Source organism: Tenrec ecaudatus, chromosome 2 (assembly GCF_050624435.1).
Source record: "Tenrec ecaudatus isolate mTenEca1 chromosome 2, mTenEca1.hap1, whole genome shotgun sequence".
Taxonomy (NCBI): domain Eukaryota; kingdom Metazoa; phylum Chordata; class Mammalia; order Afrosoricida; family Tenrecidae; genus Tenrec; species Tenrec ecaudatus.
The window spans coordinates 301,486,816-301,500,072 of NC_134531.1; the positions used below are offsets into that span (position 1 = coordinate 301,486,816).

The 13,257-nt window shown below is 38.7% G+C and overlaps 1 protein-coding gene across 1 annotated transcript in view; it reads right to left on the reverse strand.

The window, feature by feature from the left end:
• Positions 1–1,065: 1,065 nt before the first annotated feature.
• ZPLD1 (zona pellucida like domain containing 1) overlaps positions 1,066–13,257 on the reverse strand; it is a 125,690-nt gene continuing 113,498 nt past the window's right edge. Inside the window, exons 9-12 of the mRNA XM_075543475.1 lie at positions 10,516–10,687; positions 9,098–9,206; positions 2,424–2,453; positions 1,066–1,884 (exon numbers count right to left, since the gene is read on the reverse strand). Coding sequence (XP_075399590.1) covers positions 1,709–1,884; positions 2,424–2,453; positions 9,098–9,206; positions 10,516–10,687 — 487 coding nt within the window. The 3' untranslated portion in view covers positions 1,066–1,708. The remainder of the gene's footprint in view (positions 1,885–2,423; positions 2,454–9,097; positions 9,207–10,515; positions 10,688–13,257) is intronic.

Consider the following 13,257-nt stretch of genomic DNA (forward strand, 5'->3'; position numbering starts at 1 on the left):
CAAATGTCTTAAATACCTTAATCAAAATATTTTAATACTATCCATGTACAATACAGGGTCATAAAATTGAATGTTGCCTTTTCTGTATGATTGTGTTCTCTTAATTTGAAAGAAAGCTTTTACAGGAGATGAACTCAAAACAGCCTCTTGAAAATCATTTTAAAATAAAATAGGTAAATTGACTTTCTCATTGATTTCAATTTTTCTATGTTAAAGAAATTTTCCTGTAAATTTACAGATTCAATTTCCATTTAGCTATGCCTACACCATAAAATAGTATGTTGAGGCAAGTTCTCCTGAAATATTAGGGAAAAGTGAAGAAAACTTTGTTTAATTTGTTGATTGATTTAATTATTAACTGAAGAATTTGGTATCTCATTTTAAGAAGAGCTAAAATTGCATAGTGATTTGCATGTGGTGGTATAAATTTAGTCTTCCTAATGTGTCACAAATATTTCATCAAAATTTGTTTTTATAGCAACTTTTACAATTATTGTGGAACTTCTAGTAGCTGTAAATGGTAATAGTTAATGTTTCAAATTGAGTTGTTTTAATTATTCAATTGTGTGATCATGGTTTGGCTGGATTACAGAAAGTTGTGGGGGTTGTGTGTGCATGTTGAAGAACATGGGCTCGTTAAAATTTGACTTACTTTGCTTTGCAAAACTGAACAAGGATGGAAAGCTCTTGGAGCTTAGTACTATAGGGAAATACTGTTTATTACATGACAGTTATGACACCTTGATTTTCCTCTTTGTCCTAAAGGGAAGAGGAAGCAGGTTGTTGCGCACACACACACACACACACACTCACACACACACGGATACGGTGCTTAAGTGGTGATGACAATGTCCTTTCCCCCAGCCACAGTTTGTTTTCCACATAATGATTCCTGAATTAAGCATAATCTTTGCACAGTTGCCTCACTGTAGGAAGCACAGCTGTGAAAGCAACTGAATTGTTTACCTGGGAGGAGAGTTAACATGTTGGTGATGTTTTAACAGGAGCCAGAGGAGAAAACTCGTCAGAGCCATTTTTATCCAAATGAATAATGATGTAGGGTTCACTTAGTAGTTTTCAAAGGTAACATTTATTTCTGCCCAAATAGATGTTCCAGGTTAAAAACATTTCCCAAGAGTTTATTTCAAAATGAACGTCATCAGACATGGGAATCAGCCCAAACCACAGGAGGTCATTGAATAATTAATGAAATCTCAGCTGTCCAAAATGGCCAATCCAATTAAAACAAATTCCCAACTTCGAATTAGCTGGAATAAAACAGAAAACTACTTTTATTTAAGGACGACGTATGCAAATCAAAATGCCTTCCCATTGGGCTTTAATGCTTGGGGGAAGGTAGTACTTTTCTCCTAACCCACCTGTTATCTCTTTAACCAAACATCAAAAGGAAATTCAAACAAAAGGAAATACAACTGATCCTGGAAGATCTAAGCACGGAATATCTTTTTTTAAAAAAATTTCTTGTTAGTATTACCCATTTGGTGCCATATTAATGGGTCCGACCCCCTACCCAAGTGATAATAGCAATACTATCAAAATTCCTTCACTATTCTCATGCTCATGAGACACTGCAAAATCTAACAAGTACACACATATGAAGACTGGCTGGCATTCAGATGAAACACCGACTGAGTCACATACAAAATAGTCAGGGAAAGCTGCCCTGGAGAGCGAGAGCATGGCACAATCATTCAAAGACCGGGTTTCTTATACCATTCAATACCAAGCTGGTGGGCCCCTTCCTGTGTAGAAGGGCCAAGGAGCAGAGAAGAAGTGAAAAGCTCATGACTCCCATGATGACCATCCCCGATATCAGGGCACTGGTGATGGGGTTCAGCTGGAAAGCAGTCTCCCTTGGGGAACCTGCAAATATAAAATAAGTGCGATAAAGGCCCAATCTTCCCTTTCTCTCACCTCGTCACAATGTGTAGGTGCCACTTGAACATCATTTTAAAATAAAGTGGTTACATTGACTTTCTAATGGATTTAAATGTGTCTAGGTTAAAGACATTTCCCTGTGACATTTTCATCTGCCATCCCTATTTCCTAGAATTAGGCCCGCCCCCATGTCTGAGATATCTTATTGGAATGCGGTCTTCTGACAAACTGGGTGGGTTAACCCTTTGTATGGTTTACAGCTATGATGGTCCATGGATGTCATATAAATAATAAACAAACAAACAAATAAAATGCATATGCATAGAATGCTATAAAAATCGACCAAGGGACCACATGCGAATTTTTTAAATTACCTGTCAACTGTTATTCCAGTGTACCATACCAAATGTGTACCTCTAGGGCCCATTATGTACACTTGATTATAACTTTGTAACTGATCAACCCAAAATACTTTGAATAAACAGAAAATGATGTTGAATTTAACAATGTGTAAATTATCTTACCAAGTTGTGAATTGTTGGTTGGAGTTTCTTCTGTGTGGGGTGAAAAGGGGAGAAAAATGAACATGACATGGATTCTCCAAATATTTATCTTTGTTGATTCGGTCTCTATGATTGCATTTACCTAAATGTCCCCTCCGTCCCCTCCCCCACAAAGGTCACAGGGAAGTCAATAATGAAGGCCCTCTTCAACCATTCTATTTTCCCGTCCTCTGTTTTGCGGGTCCTGGGCTCATCGCCCCGCTGCTGTTCTGGGCATCCAAATGCACACAGTCTCTAAAGACACTGTCCGGTGTTCTTCCCTGCCATGTCCTGCTTCAGTGTGCTCTCTCCAGTCAGGTTAGTGGGGGTAGTGACTGTTAACAGCTATTACATTTTTATGGGTCCATAACATGCCATTTGTTAGTCTGTTACAGGGAAATATTCATTAGTCAGTGCCACCCGAGTTTAAGTGTTGCCAATTTGCCCATCCTCATCTGCAAAAGCATCGTTTTAAGTTCCAAGAAGATGAATTTACACTTAATAAGTAACTGGGATGAAAACGTGACTCCTGAGCTAGGTTTCTCGTGCTATTTGTCCGTGTAAGGGAAGAGATGAAGCAGTTGATTATTTTTGTGTTTTCCTAGCAACATAAAAACGAATACAATGAACACGTTAATTTGGTTTCTTGAATTGTGTTGCCCATTTTGTAACTTATAGTTATTAATCCTTTAGCTTGTAGAGCAGTGGATTTCATATTTATGGATTTGTGCTTGAATATTAGTGTGAATATTGTTGACGAAACCATAAAATGTGTACAGTCCACTAATTGGTTTGGAATATAAACATTTTTATAATTAATGTGTGTATGCGATTGTACAATTTAGAAAGTATGCACATATTATCACATGGGATCCTTACAGTAACCATATGGCTCTTATATTATTGCTACCCCTATTTTACAGGTAAAAGAACTTCTTTTGGTCACAATGTCCATGATAATGTATACATCTGTGTAAACCAAATAGTTTCAGATATTTTTCTAAATAAAAATAGTCTAAGTTTAGGAAATGCTTTGATCATAGATATGAATCTCTCAAGCTATACAAATTCACAATTAATATTCGATCCAAGTGCCCCATTTGTAAAATGCTCAGTGCATTTTTTTCTAGTTATATGTATCTTGGCAGAAATGTTGGTTCTGTTGTCTGACTCTGAAGGACAAAGCACCAAATTAACAATCAAAGAATGATTTAGAATGGTGCTGTGCATTACTATAATACAAAACGAAGACTAGTGTGAAGTGTTTTAGGAAACAGCCATAGGCATGCCCGAATCCCCAATCATCATTACTTAATAAGGAAATGTCTTTCTTATGAAACGAGAATGGGCCGAATGAACTGCGGCCCATCCATCCAGAAGATGGGCGAGCCCTTTCTCAAGACAGGCTGCCTCCCCAGAGCCTGGATGGAAAACTGGTATTGCTCTAAAATTAATCTTTTAAAGTTATTATTTGTTTGGGAAGAATATTTATTTGCATTTTAAAAATTATTCTATTACAGAAAGCCATCAGGATGTGGTACTCTGGATGGACACCCCACTATCAAATAAATGAGGTTACCTACAGAAACGTTTCTGTAGGGCTAGACATGCGTGGAAAAAATTACCAACAGTAATGAAAAGGTATATGCAGAATGTTTTCCCCCTTTTTTAACACAAATAAACTATTAAAAATATACTCTTATGTACTAAAGTGGTTGGGAATAGCCTGGTTTCCGACAAAGAGAATTAGAGAGACCATTATAGTAGATTAAAATGATAAATCTGACTTGAATGGTTAAAATCTTGTCATTTGATTTCCCTCTGGATACACTTTGAGTTTATTTTTAATATCTTCTGTGTCTTGTTTTCATATTAGGGCTTATCTCTGGGTTTTATTATCATTGATAGCATTCTTGATTCGTGGTTATGTATCTTCCTATGCTTGTCAGTATAGGAAACAGAGGTTGAGTGAATCTATAGAGACAATAACTGGAATAAGGGTTCCCGGGGGCTATGGCGGGAAGGGAATGAGTAACAGGGAACTGGTGTCAAAGAGTACAGGAAGGAAGAAAATGTTTTGAAAATGATTGTGGTATTGATTATACAACACTATTTGCTATGACTGACCTATGGAATGATATATGTCTGGATTATATCCTAATAAAATCATTTGGTGACATATATATATACACATACATGCATATTATATGTAGATAGATGTGTGTATATATACATAATATATGTATATATGTATGTGTATATATGTATATACATGATATATGTATATATATGAATATCTCCAACCATTCTACTTTCTATTTGCATTTGTTATGTTTGTTAATAGTCTCTCTTTTTCACTGAACTCTAAGATCTCTGAGCAAGAACCATGACCTTTCCCACTAGTGGAATGTCTCTCTCCAGAGGGGCTGAATAAATATGTTCAATGCATTGCTAATTATTCATAAAGTTCAATGATGTTGGCATGGGGTTGGGTTTCTCCATAGGATGCAAACAAAATAATCCTGTGCCATTGGTTTTTCAGTGTTTGCACATTTAAATTTCCAGAATTGTACCCCATGATAAGCATTTCCCAACCAAGTGGTTTTAGCACTCCCTTTAGCATTTTGAAGTCTTAATTCAGAATATTTGGGGAATATTGAGGGTTTCAGACTGGGTTAATTTCAGGCTTGATTTGTTTTTGCCTCAAAGCTCTGTGATATGTGGAAACTTTGCTCTCTTTCCTCATTGACCCAACTCTTTGCCCATAAACACCTGACTTATGTTAAGTCCTTTAAGTAGTTTAACCTAGAAAACATATTTTGTCTTTGCTATTGTTGTTGCTGTGTGTGTTTAATGAACTTAAGTCTACTGTGGTTATATTTGTCAGTATTCTTTTAATCTTCTTGTTAATTTTGATATACTTCTCACATCCCAAAATTCAAAATCTTGGATTTGGATATATGAAAATTTTCACTACCATTGAATCATTTTCAACTCATATAGACCCTATATGAGCTAAAATTGCTCCTATTGGTTTTTAAGATTGTAACTCATTAGGACAGTAGAATTCATCTCTCTCCTGAGCAGCAGCTGGAGGTTTCGAACTGCTGACCTTGCAGTTAGCAGCCCTGTATGTAACCACTACGCCACAGGCTCCACTATTTTGAATGTGTAGATATAAAATGTATCTCAAAATTAATTAACAAAAGGATTAAGAATGTTGGGGGAAATAACCACAATAGATTTAATTTCATTAAACACACAATGCAACTATAATAACAAAAACAAAACTTAACCAAAAAACATATTTCTAAGTTGAATAATTTATTGGATTTTACTCAAACCCGATGTTCACAGGAAAAAAAGGTGGGTCAATGAGTAAATAGAGCAAAGTTTCCAAATATCACAGAGCTTTGAGGCGAAAGCAAATCAAGCCTGAAATTAAACTCGTCTCTATGAAATTGCCCATGTCCACTCAGGGACAGACCTTCTAGCTGACCTGAGGCAAAAGCAAAGTGAAAATAAGGAAAGAGTGTAGTTCTGGCTATCAATTTGGACATACGTTCACATGACACTTGCTTGTGATATGATTTAACCAAATTCTGGAATTTTCATATTGCATTAGGTTGAACCAAATGAACTTGCCTGTTCTGTAGGTCATAGCTGGTTAAATATTGGCAGTTTCCTTTGATTTTACATAGTAGCATTTGTCATTGAACTCTATCCTTTCTATTACACTTGGGAACACTTGAATTAAATAATAATTTGATTAATGGTCAATATTAAGTACTATTCAAGACTGGGAGCCGTTGCAAATGCGCTACAGATTATTTTCCTTTTAACCCTAAAAGAGCGTGTAGATATTACAACTGCTATTGTTCTCCTTTTACAGGACAAGGAAATGAGGCATGTGAAGCTCTGGAAGTTGACACAATTCATACCAATCATAAGTGGCATTTGGGAAATTGAGCCAAGAAGACCACTCAGTGTCAGCGAAATTTACCACTACACTACACAGCTCCATCGCTGTCTAACCGCGTGGCCTCCAGCCTGTCACTAAGTTTCACCGAGACTGCTTGTTCGTCTGTGAAATGGAGGAAAATGTCATATTGCTAGGAAAAAGAACGTGGATGTGGAAGGGGTTCATAAGTATTATCAGCGCTTGGTTTATAACCAAACAATTGGTGATTGGAATCTACCAGCCACTCCTTGAAGCAACAATGTAGTCGTCTGTTTCTGTACAGCCTTACAAACTCGGAACCTCTAGGGAACAGTGCTATTGTGTCCCACAGGGCTGCTAAGAGGTGGATTCAACTTGATAGCCATGAGCTTCAGTTTGGTGCGTCTAACAACAGGGTATTGCCACAGTCAAATGCTTTCAGAAAAATGTAAGTTCAAAAAGGATAAACTGACTTTTATTAAAAACTTCAAGAATTCTCAGGACTACCTTTAACATAACTATACACAGAAAATCGTTGTCATATCTGTTTTATGGAATCTTTTTTAAGAACATCTCACAGAATTATTATATAGTAATATGGCTGTTTGTTGCACTGCTTGCCTTGTTTCCAGTTTTGTATGGTTGTTGCTTGTATGTAAAGACAAAGAAAAAAAAGATTCAAGTCCTCTCTGATGAAGAAGAATTTCTTTATTGACCTGTGAGTATAGGAGTTACTTTCACACATGCAGAGAGAAACTGTCCCTGTGTTTTAGTTGATATTTTAAACATCTTGCTGTATTTATTTTTGCTGTGTGTTTTTCAGTGTATGAAACCCAGAATTGATGAACCTCTAGGGACAGCAAGCAGAATAAGGGCTTCTGAGGGGTACAGGGGTGGGGTGGTGGGATAAAAGGGAGATGACATTAAGGATTTCAAGAAGGAACATAATGTTTTGAAACTGATTCGGTAGCAATGGTATGCTACTATTTGTGATTGAACTATGGAATGATATGTTATCTGTAACAGAACCCAAAAAAATGGTTTTGGAAAAAAAGATTTTTGTGTGTGGGTGGGTGGAACAGTAAAAGGAAATGAAGGAGTTTGCTTGATTTCATAGCTAAGCATTTGGTGGCTAACCAGAAGGTTGGACGTTTGAAGACACTTAGTAGCTTTTCAGGGGACAGTCCGGCAATTTAATTCTGTAAAGGTTACAGTGAAAGAAACTCAATGAGGGAGTTTTACGCGGACACAACGAATGGCTAGGAGGAATTGGAATCCCCCTTGATAGCACTCAGTCAACAAACAGCAAAAACACCCTAATTTCCACCAAGGGAGGTTCTCCTACTGCTGCCTAACAAAAAAGTTTTTTAAAACAAATCCACTGGAAGAGAGAGCAAAATCCAGCAGGTCTGGAAGGTTTTAGCATAATCAGTTGAGGATTTGACTGTTTTAGAGGTTGAAATAAGTAAAGTACATTATCAGTATATTGAGGAATTAGGTGCCATTTTGGGGTAGGAACAAACCAAAAATTGGAAAGGAAGAAAAGCAAGCATGATGTCATATACGTGTATTCATTGTTTTTAGTGTGGGTAATTGATCACGGTGTGGGTGAATCATAAGAACCTACCCCACTATCCAGTACTGATAGCATTGGAATTTTCTACTTGGAAATTACTTTCTATGAGTCAGGTGGTAAAAGAAAGACTTGCATAACCATGTGGAATTTTAGTGTTTACCTCATTTCAATTTCTAAAGTCCAGGAACAAAATTGCTGCTTTTATTTTGTTTATCTTAAAGTAAAACTTAAAAGTGGTATGTGATCAGGGCATGTTTATATATATCTAAAGCATTTCTTGACATTTGTATAAAATAGTTTATGTTGCTAAGATTTTCTCTATAAAATGTATTCCCCTCCATCCCCAATCTGTCTGCATTGTTCTGAATGACTTCTGAATCCTGAGCACTACGTCCAGTCTGAAGATGGGATTGCAGTCACAGCCACGCAATGATCAATGATAAAAGCCACTGGTAGCAATAAAAACATTGTCCTTAGCCAAAAAAAACCCCAAAAGTTCTACTGTATAACCTTCACTGGATTTGAAGCTCTACTTCAACAGTTTCCATTGAAACTGCTCGGGATCACAGTTCTGCTCGGGCACACCTGAGACCGCTGTGAGTTAGGGGATGTACAAAGATGCTGGGAACTCACAAGAGGAAGATTAGCGGTCTACATTAAAAGCATGACAATCCAAGGCCATCAAAAGAGGAGTGCCACCGGGAACTGTCTGGGAAGAGCAGTGTAGACAGCATTAGCTGGTGCTTCCCAGTCCCGGATTGTCACCCACTGACCAAACTCAAACCACGAAATGATGGCCAGGGAGAGAGCTGATCTACAGAAATCAGCTGATAGAGATAGGAAAGAGCAACTGTTGGCTCTAGGGCTGCAATGAAATATATTTCTTACTGTGAGTGTGTGTGTGTGTGTGTGTGTGTGTGTGTGTGTGTGTGTAGTAAATATTGGCTTAAACAAGAGTTGCCTTCATGTCGAATTTGACTCAATAGGAGACTACTGTGAAATTAAAGTTGCTTAGACTTTTATCTGGTCGCACACTTAGTTTGTGCTCTGTAGAAGTGACTCGAGGATCCCGTTAGAAGCCGAGTTGCAAGCCATTTTGGAAATGTCTATCCCTGAACACATCAGGAGACACCCTCTTACCGCTCCGTGTGATGATGGGACCCGCGGAGAGGACAGCATTCCCAGAGGCGCTCCCAGGGCTCCCCGTGGCCCTTCCGTCCGCACCCCTCCTTTTTCGGTGGCCGCAAATCTGAAATGTTAATGAAAACAAATGAAATTCCACACCGGCGCAAAATTGTTTCTTTATGGCCATTTGGAAAGCAGATTGTTTTGGAAGAGACGCCACATGTTTAATTTTATTCATTTCCTTCTGTGCATTTATTTAATTACTCTGCATACAAGTGCTACTGGGCTTCTTATCCTGGTGTGGGCTCCGTCTCTTATATCCTCCTGCTGTAATTGTGCTGCACCTCATTAATTTGCATCGCTCAATGGCTCTTCTGAAAAAGAGCTGTGTTTATCAAACTTTCCTACTTTTATTTCTCTCAAGCCTTTAATAAATCCTTCCCTGAAATGTTAGTCAGCACAAGCCATGGTAATGTGGGCTCCCTGTTTAGCCAAATGTGCAATGCTGGGTTAGAACTGAAGTAGTCAGTGAACGTGAAGACACGGGGCCCCGTTTAGGCATGAATCAAGAATGGATATAAACATAGAACTCTTTTCAACTTTACAGTATGTCTGCATTTTTCTCAGGTTATTATTGAGGGGACGCCCAAGGGGACCTGTCACAAGCATAACTGGTTTGTTGACTAATAAATGGACGTAGGCCTCAATGGTGGGTCTGTGCAATTGGCTACTGCTCTAACCCACCCAGCTGTCTGCTGATTGAATCTGTTAAGACGACACGATGGGGCGGTGTTGCTGCTGAGCCCAGGGAGTTCCTCTGTTGGCGTCACCTCAGTGACAAAGTGCTTTGTGTTGGGCTTTGGTTTCCAGTGGAGACTCACATCTTTCATACCTTTAAAATCAAAGCAACTTGAATGGGTTCCTGGATTGTTTGGCTGTCATCTACTTTGCAGGAGTCAGCCCGAAACCCTATCCAGATCTTCCCATTACTCCCTACTGTGCCGAGACTTACCAAAGGCCTGGAAGTTCACCAATCATCTGTGTGTGAGTGTGTCTTTGATAACAGGATCTCTCTCATACTCTTAAATGTGACCCTGTGGGAGTCTCTATCTTCAAAGTCATGGCTCAAGGTTATTCCATCTAGTAAACCTCCCAAACTCTCCTCCTGTCCCTCTAGCAATGTGATGTGATTTGGGTGCCTTTACACCACACCTTAATTCTTTCTTTTTCTTCCCATGACCATCTCAAGACCCTAAAGTGTAAGTGTATTGATTCAGAATCCATGCGCATATCCCCAGAGAACTGATTGGTATACAATAGACATTCAACAGCTATTTACTTGACTAGTGAGTAAATCTTTCCAATTGTTCACATTTGTCAAGCCACCAGGTGACATCACGTCCACAATTGAGAACAACGTTGTGGAAGCCTACCGGCATTAGCGAGGGGCAGTCATCGGCTCTGCAGAGCTTCGTCACACAGTGCAGGAAGACGGTGGACATTTTCTGGTTCTTGTGTTTCACAAACCGGAACACTTCGAATGAAAACCGCCCGTGCTGGCTCCTGCCGTTTTCAATGACGGTGGTCTGAGGATCTTTGTCACAGCTACGGGATAGGGATGTGAAAAGAGAACATCACAGGAGAGGGTCACACTTCGGAACCGGGAAAGCCATTTCTGTGGTATTACAGGAACTCCAGTATATTCTTGATGAACAAGCCATACCATGCTACACATATTTATAAGACCCCACGTTAATAGAACAGCAAAAGCAACAAACTGTACAGTATAAACAGAATTGTTTCTGATGATAATATTCCTATAAAACTTCATGGATATTACACGTTAAAATGGTTGAAAATCTGTTGTAAGGTGTCATCGAGTTTGTTCCAACTCAGCAATACTAAAAATCTAAACTCTGAAATCCAAAACCAAAAACCCAACTCACTGCCATCAAATCAATTCTGATTAATAACAACCTATAACTCAGGGTAGATGTGGGAATTTCCAAGGCTGAACCTGTTTACGGGAAAAGAAAGCCTCATCTTCCTCTTGAAAAGCACGTGTGTGTATGTGTATTAAAAGCCTCAGTCAGTCTTATCTTTGTCCTCGTTCACATCATTTGGAATAACCATACAATTCCTATCACGGGTGATCACATGGATTCTGTATCCTCCTAGGGAATATGCAATTATAAGCAGAGCAAATATGTTTTTATGGTCAACCCGAGCTTAAAAATATTTGCATATTATGTATACTATTTCATATCTTGCCTTGTTTACTGTGTATGCTATATCTTATCACTCTCTCCAATTAAGTATTAGAGATTTTCTTCATTCTTTTCCACAGCTGCATAATATTCCATTGTACAAATGTTCCCCAATTAGGTTTCCTTGAGTTGCTTGAGCACTTTGCTTTTTATTTTTTTTTTTACATGTTATTAGGGGCTCATACAACTCATCACAATCCATACATATACATACATCAATTGTATAAAGCACATCTGTACATTCTTTTCCCTAATCATTTTCAAAGCATTTGCTTTCCACTTAAGCCCTTGGCATCAAGTCCTCTTTTTCCCCCTCCCTCCCCGCTTACCCCTCCCTCATGAGCCCTTGATAATTTATAGATTATTATTTTGTCATATCTTGCCCTATCCGGCATCTCCCTTCACCCCTTCTCTGTTGTCCATCCCCCAGGGAAGAGGTCACATGTAGATCCTTGTAATCGGTTCCCCCTTTCTAAACCACTCACCCTCTACTCTCCCAGTATCACCTCTCACACCCCTGGTCCTGAAGGTATCATCCACCCTGGATTCCCTGTGCCTCCAGCTCCTATCTGCACCAGTGCACAACCTCTGCCCCATCCAGTCCTGCAAGGTAGAATTTGGATCATGGTAGTTGGGGGGAGGAAGCATCCAGGATCTGGGGGAAAGCTATATTCTTCATCAGTGCTATGTCGCACCCTGACTGACTCATCTCCTCCTCTAGACCCCTCTGTGAGGGGATCTCCAGTGGGCACTTTGCTTTTTAAATAAGTGATTCAATAACAAATAACTTTGTATATAAATTATATTTAAATCATGCAGGGTTAACTGTAGGATCTACTAAGAAACACAAAACTAAAACTCAATGCCATTGAGTCCATTCTGACTCACAGAACCCTTAGTCCCCTGGTGGCATCGTGGGTTTTAGTTGTTGTCGTTGTTGGTGTGCTAGCTGCAAGGTCTGCAGGCACAAACCACCAGCTACTCCATGGGAGAAATATGAGAGTATTGACTCCTGTGAAGAGTGACAGGCTTCGAATCCACAGTGGCAGTTCTACTCTGCCCTATGGGGCGACTATGATAATATCTAATCCATATTGCTATATTGCCCTCCTTAATGATTGTTCTCTTTTGAATCTATGTCGACAAAGCTGTCAAGTTGTTGTTGGACTGACTGTCAGGGACAGCAGTTCCAACCAAAATCCACTCTGTAGGGAAAGATGAGGCTCTTTGTTCCTATAAAGATTTACAGCACTGTCAACCCAACTCACTGTGAGTCCAAATACATTTTATGGCAGTGAGTTTGGTTTTAGTAGGGAGCAATGTATGAGAAAAACATCTGTATTGACCCCAGAGATAACAAAGTTATCTTTAACATTAACAAAGTTGAAGAGCTACTTTCTGCTGATCTTTCTTTTCTTTTTTTTTTAAATAAACATTCACATATACCTTGGAAATTCTAGGTCTTCTCTTTATTCCAGTTCTACTGAAAACGGAGCTTGGGGAAATTTCCAGTTTCCTTTTTTACTCTCTGATTTTTCAATAAGAAAAATTAAAAGATTCACAAGTAGGTTGTCCACATATTTATACCAGCATTATCAATATGCAATTTTTTAGAAACTTTAGGCAATAGGGAAAAAAACAAATGTCCCACAGTGCTACATAAATAACCACTGTGGATCTGTCAATATATTTCCTTATAGCCATTTATGTCTATCTATTGTATAAGTATTATAAATACAATTTTGCATGCTTATTCTATTTGTTTCTTAATGACAGTTTTATTCCCCATTTTTGTGATCACTTTATACACCTGTAGCACCTGTGATCCCTTAACTTACTGGCACGCGATAATTCTCTTCGCCATTTACTTATTACTGAGCCCCCACCGTGTTTCCGAGTCACTGACAG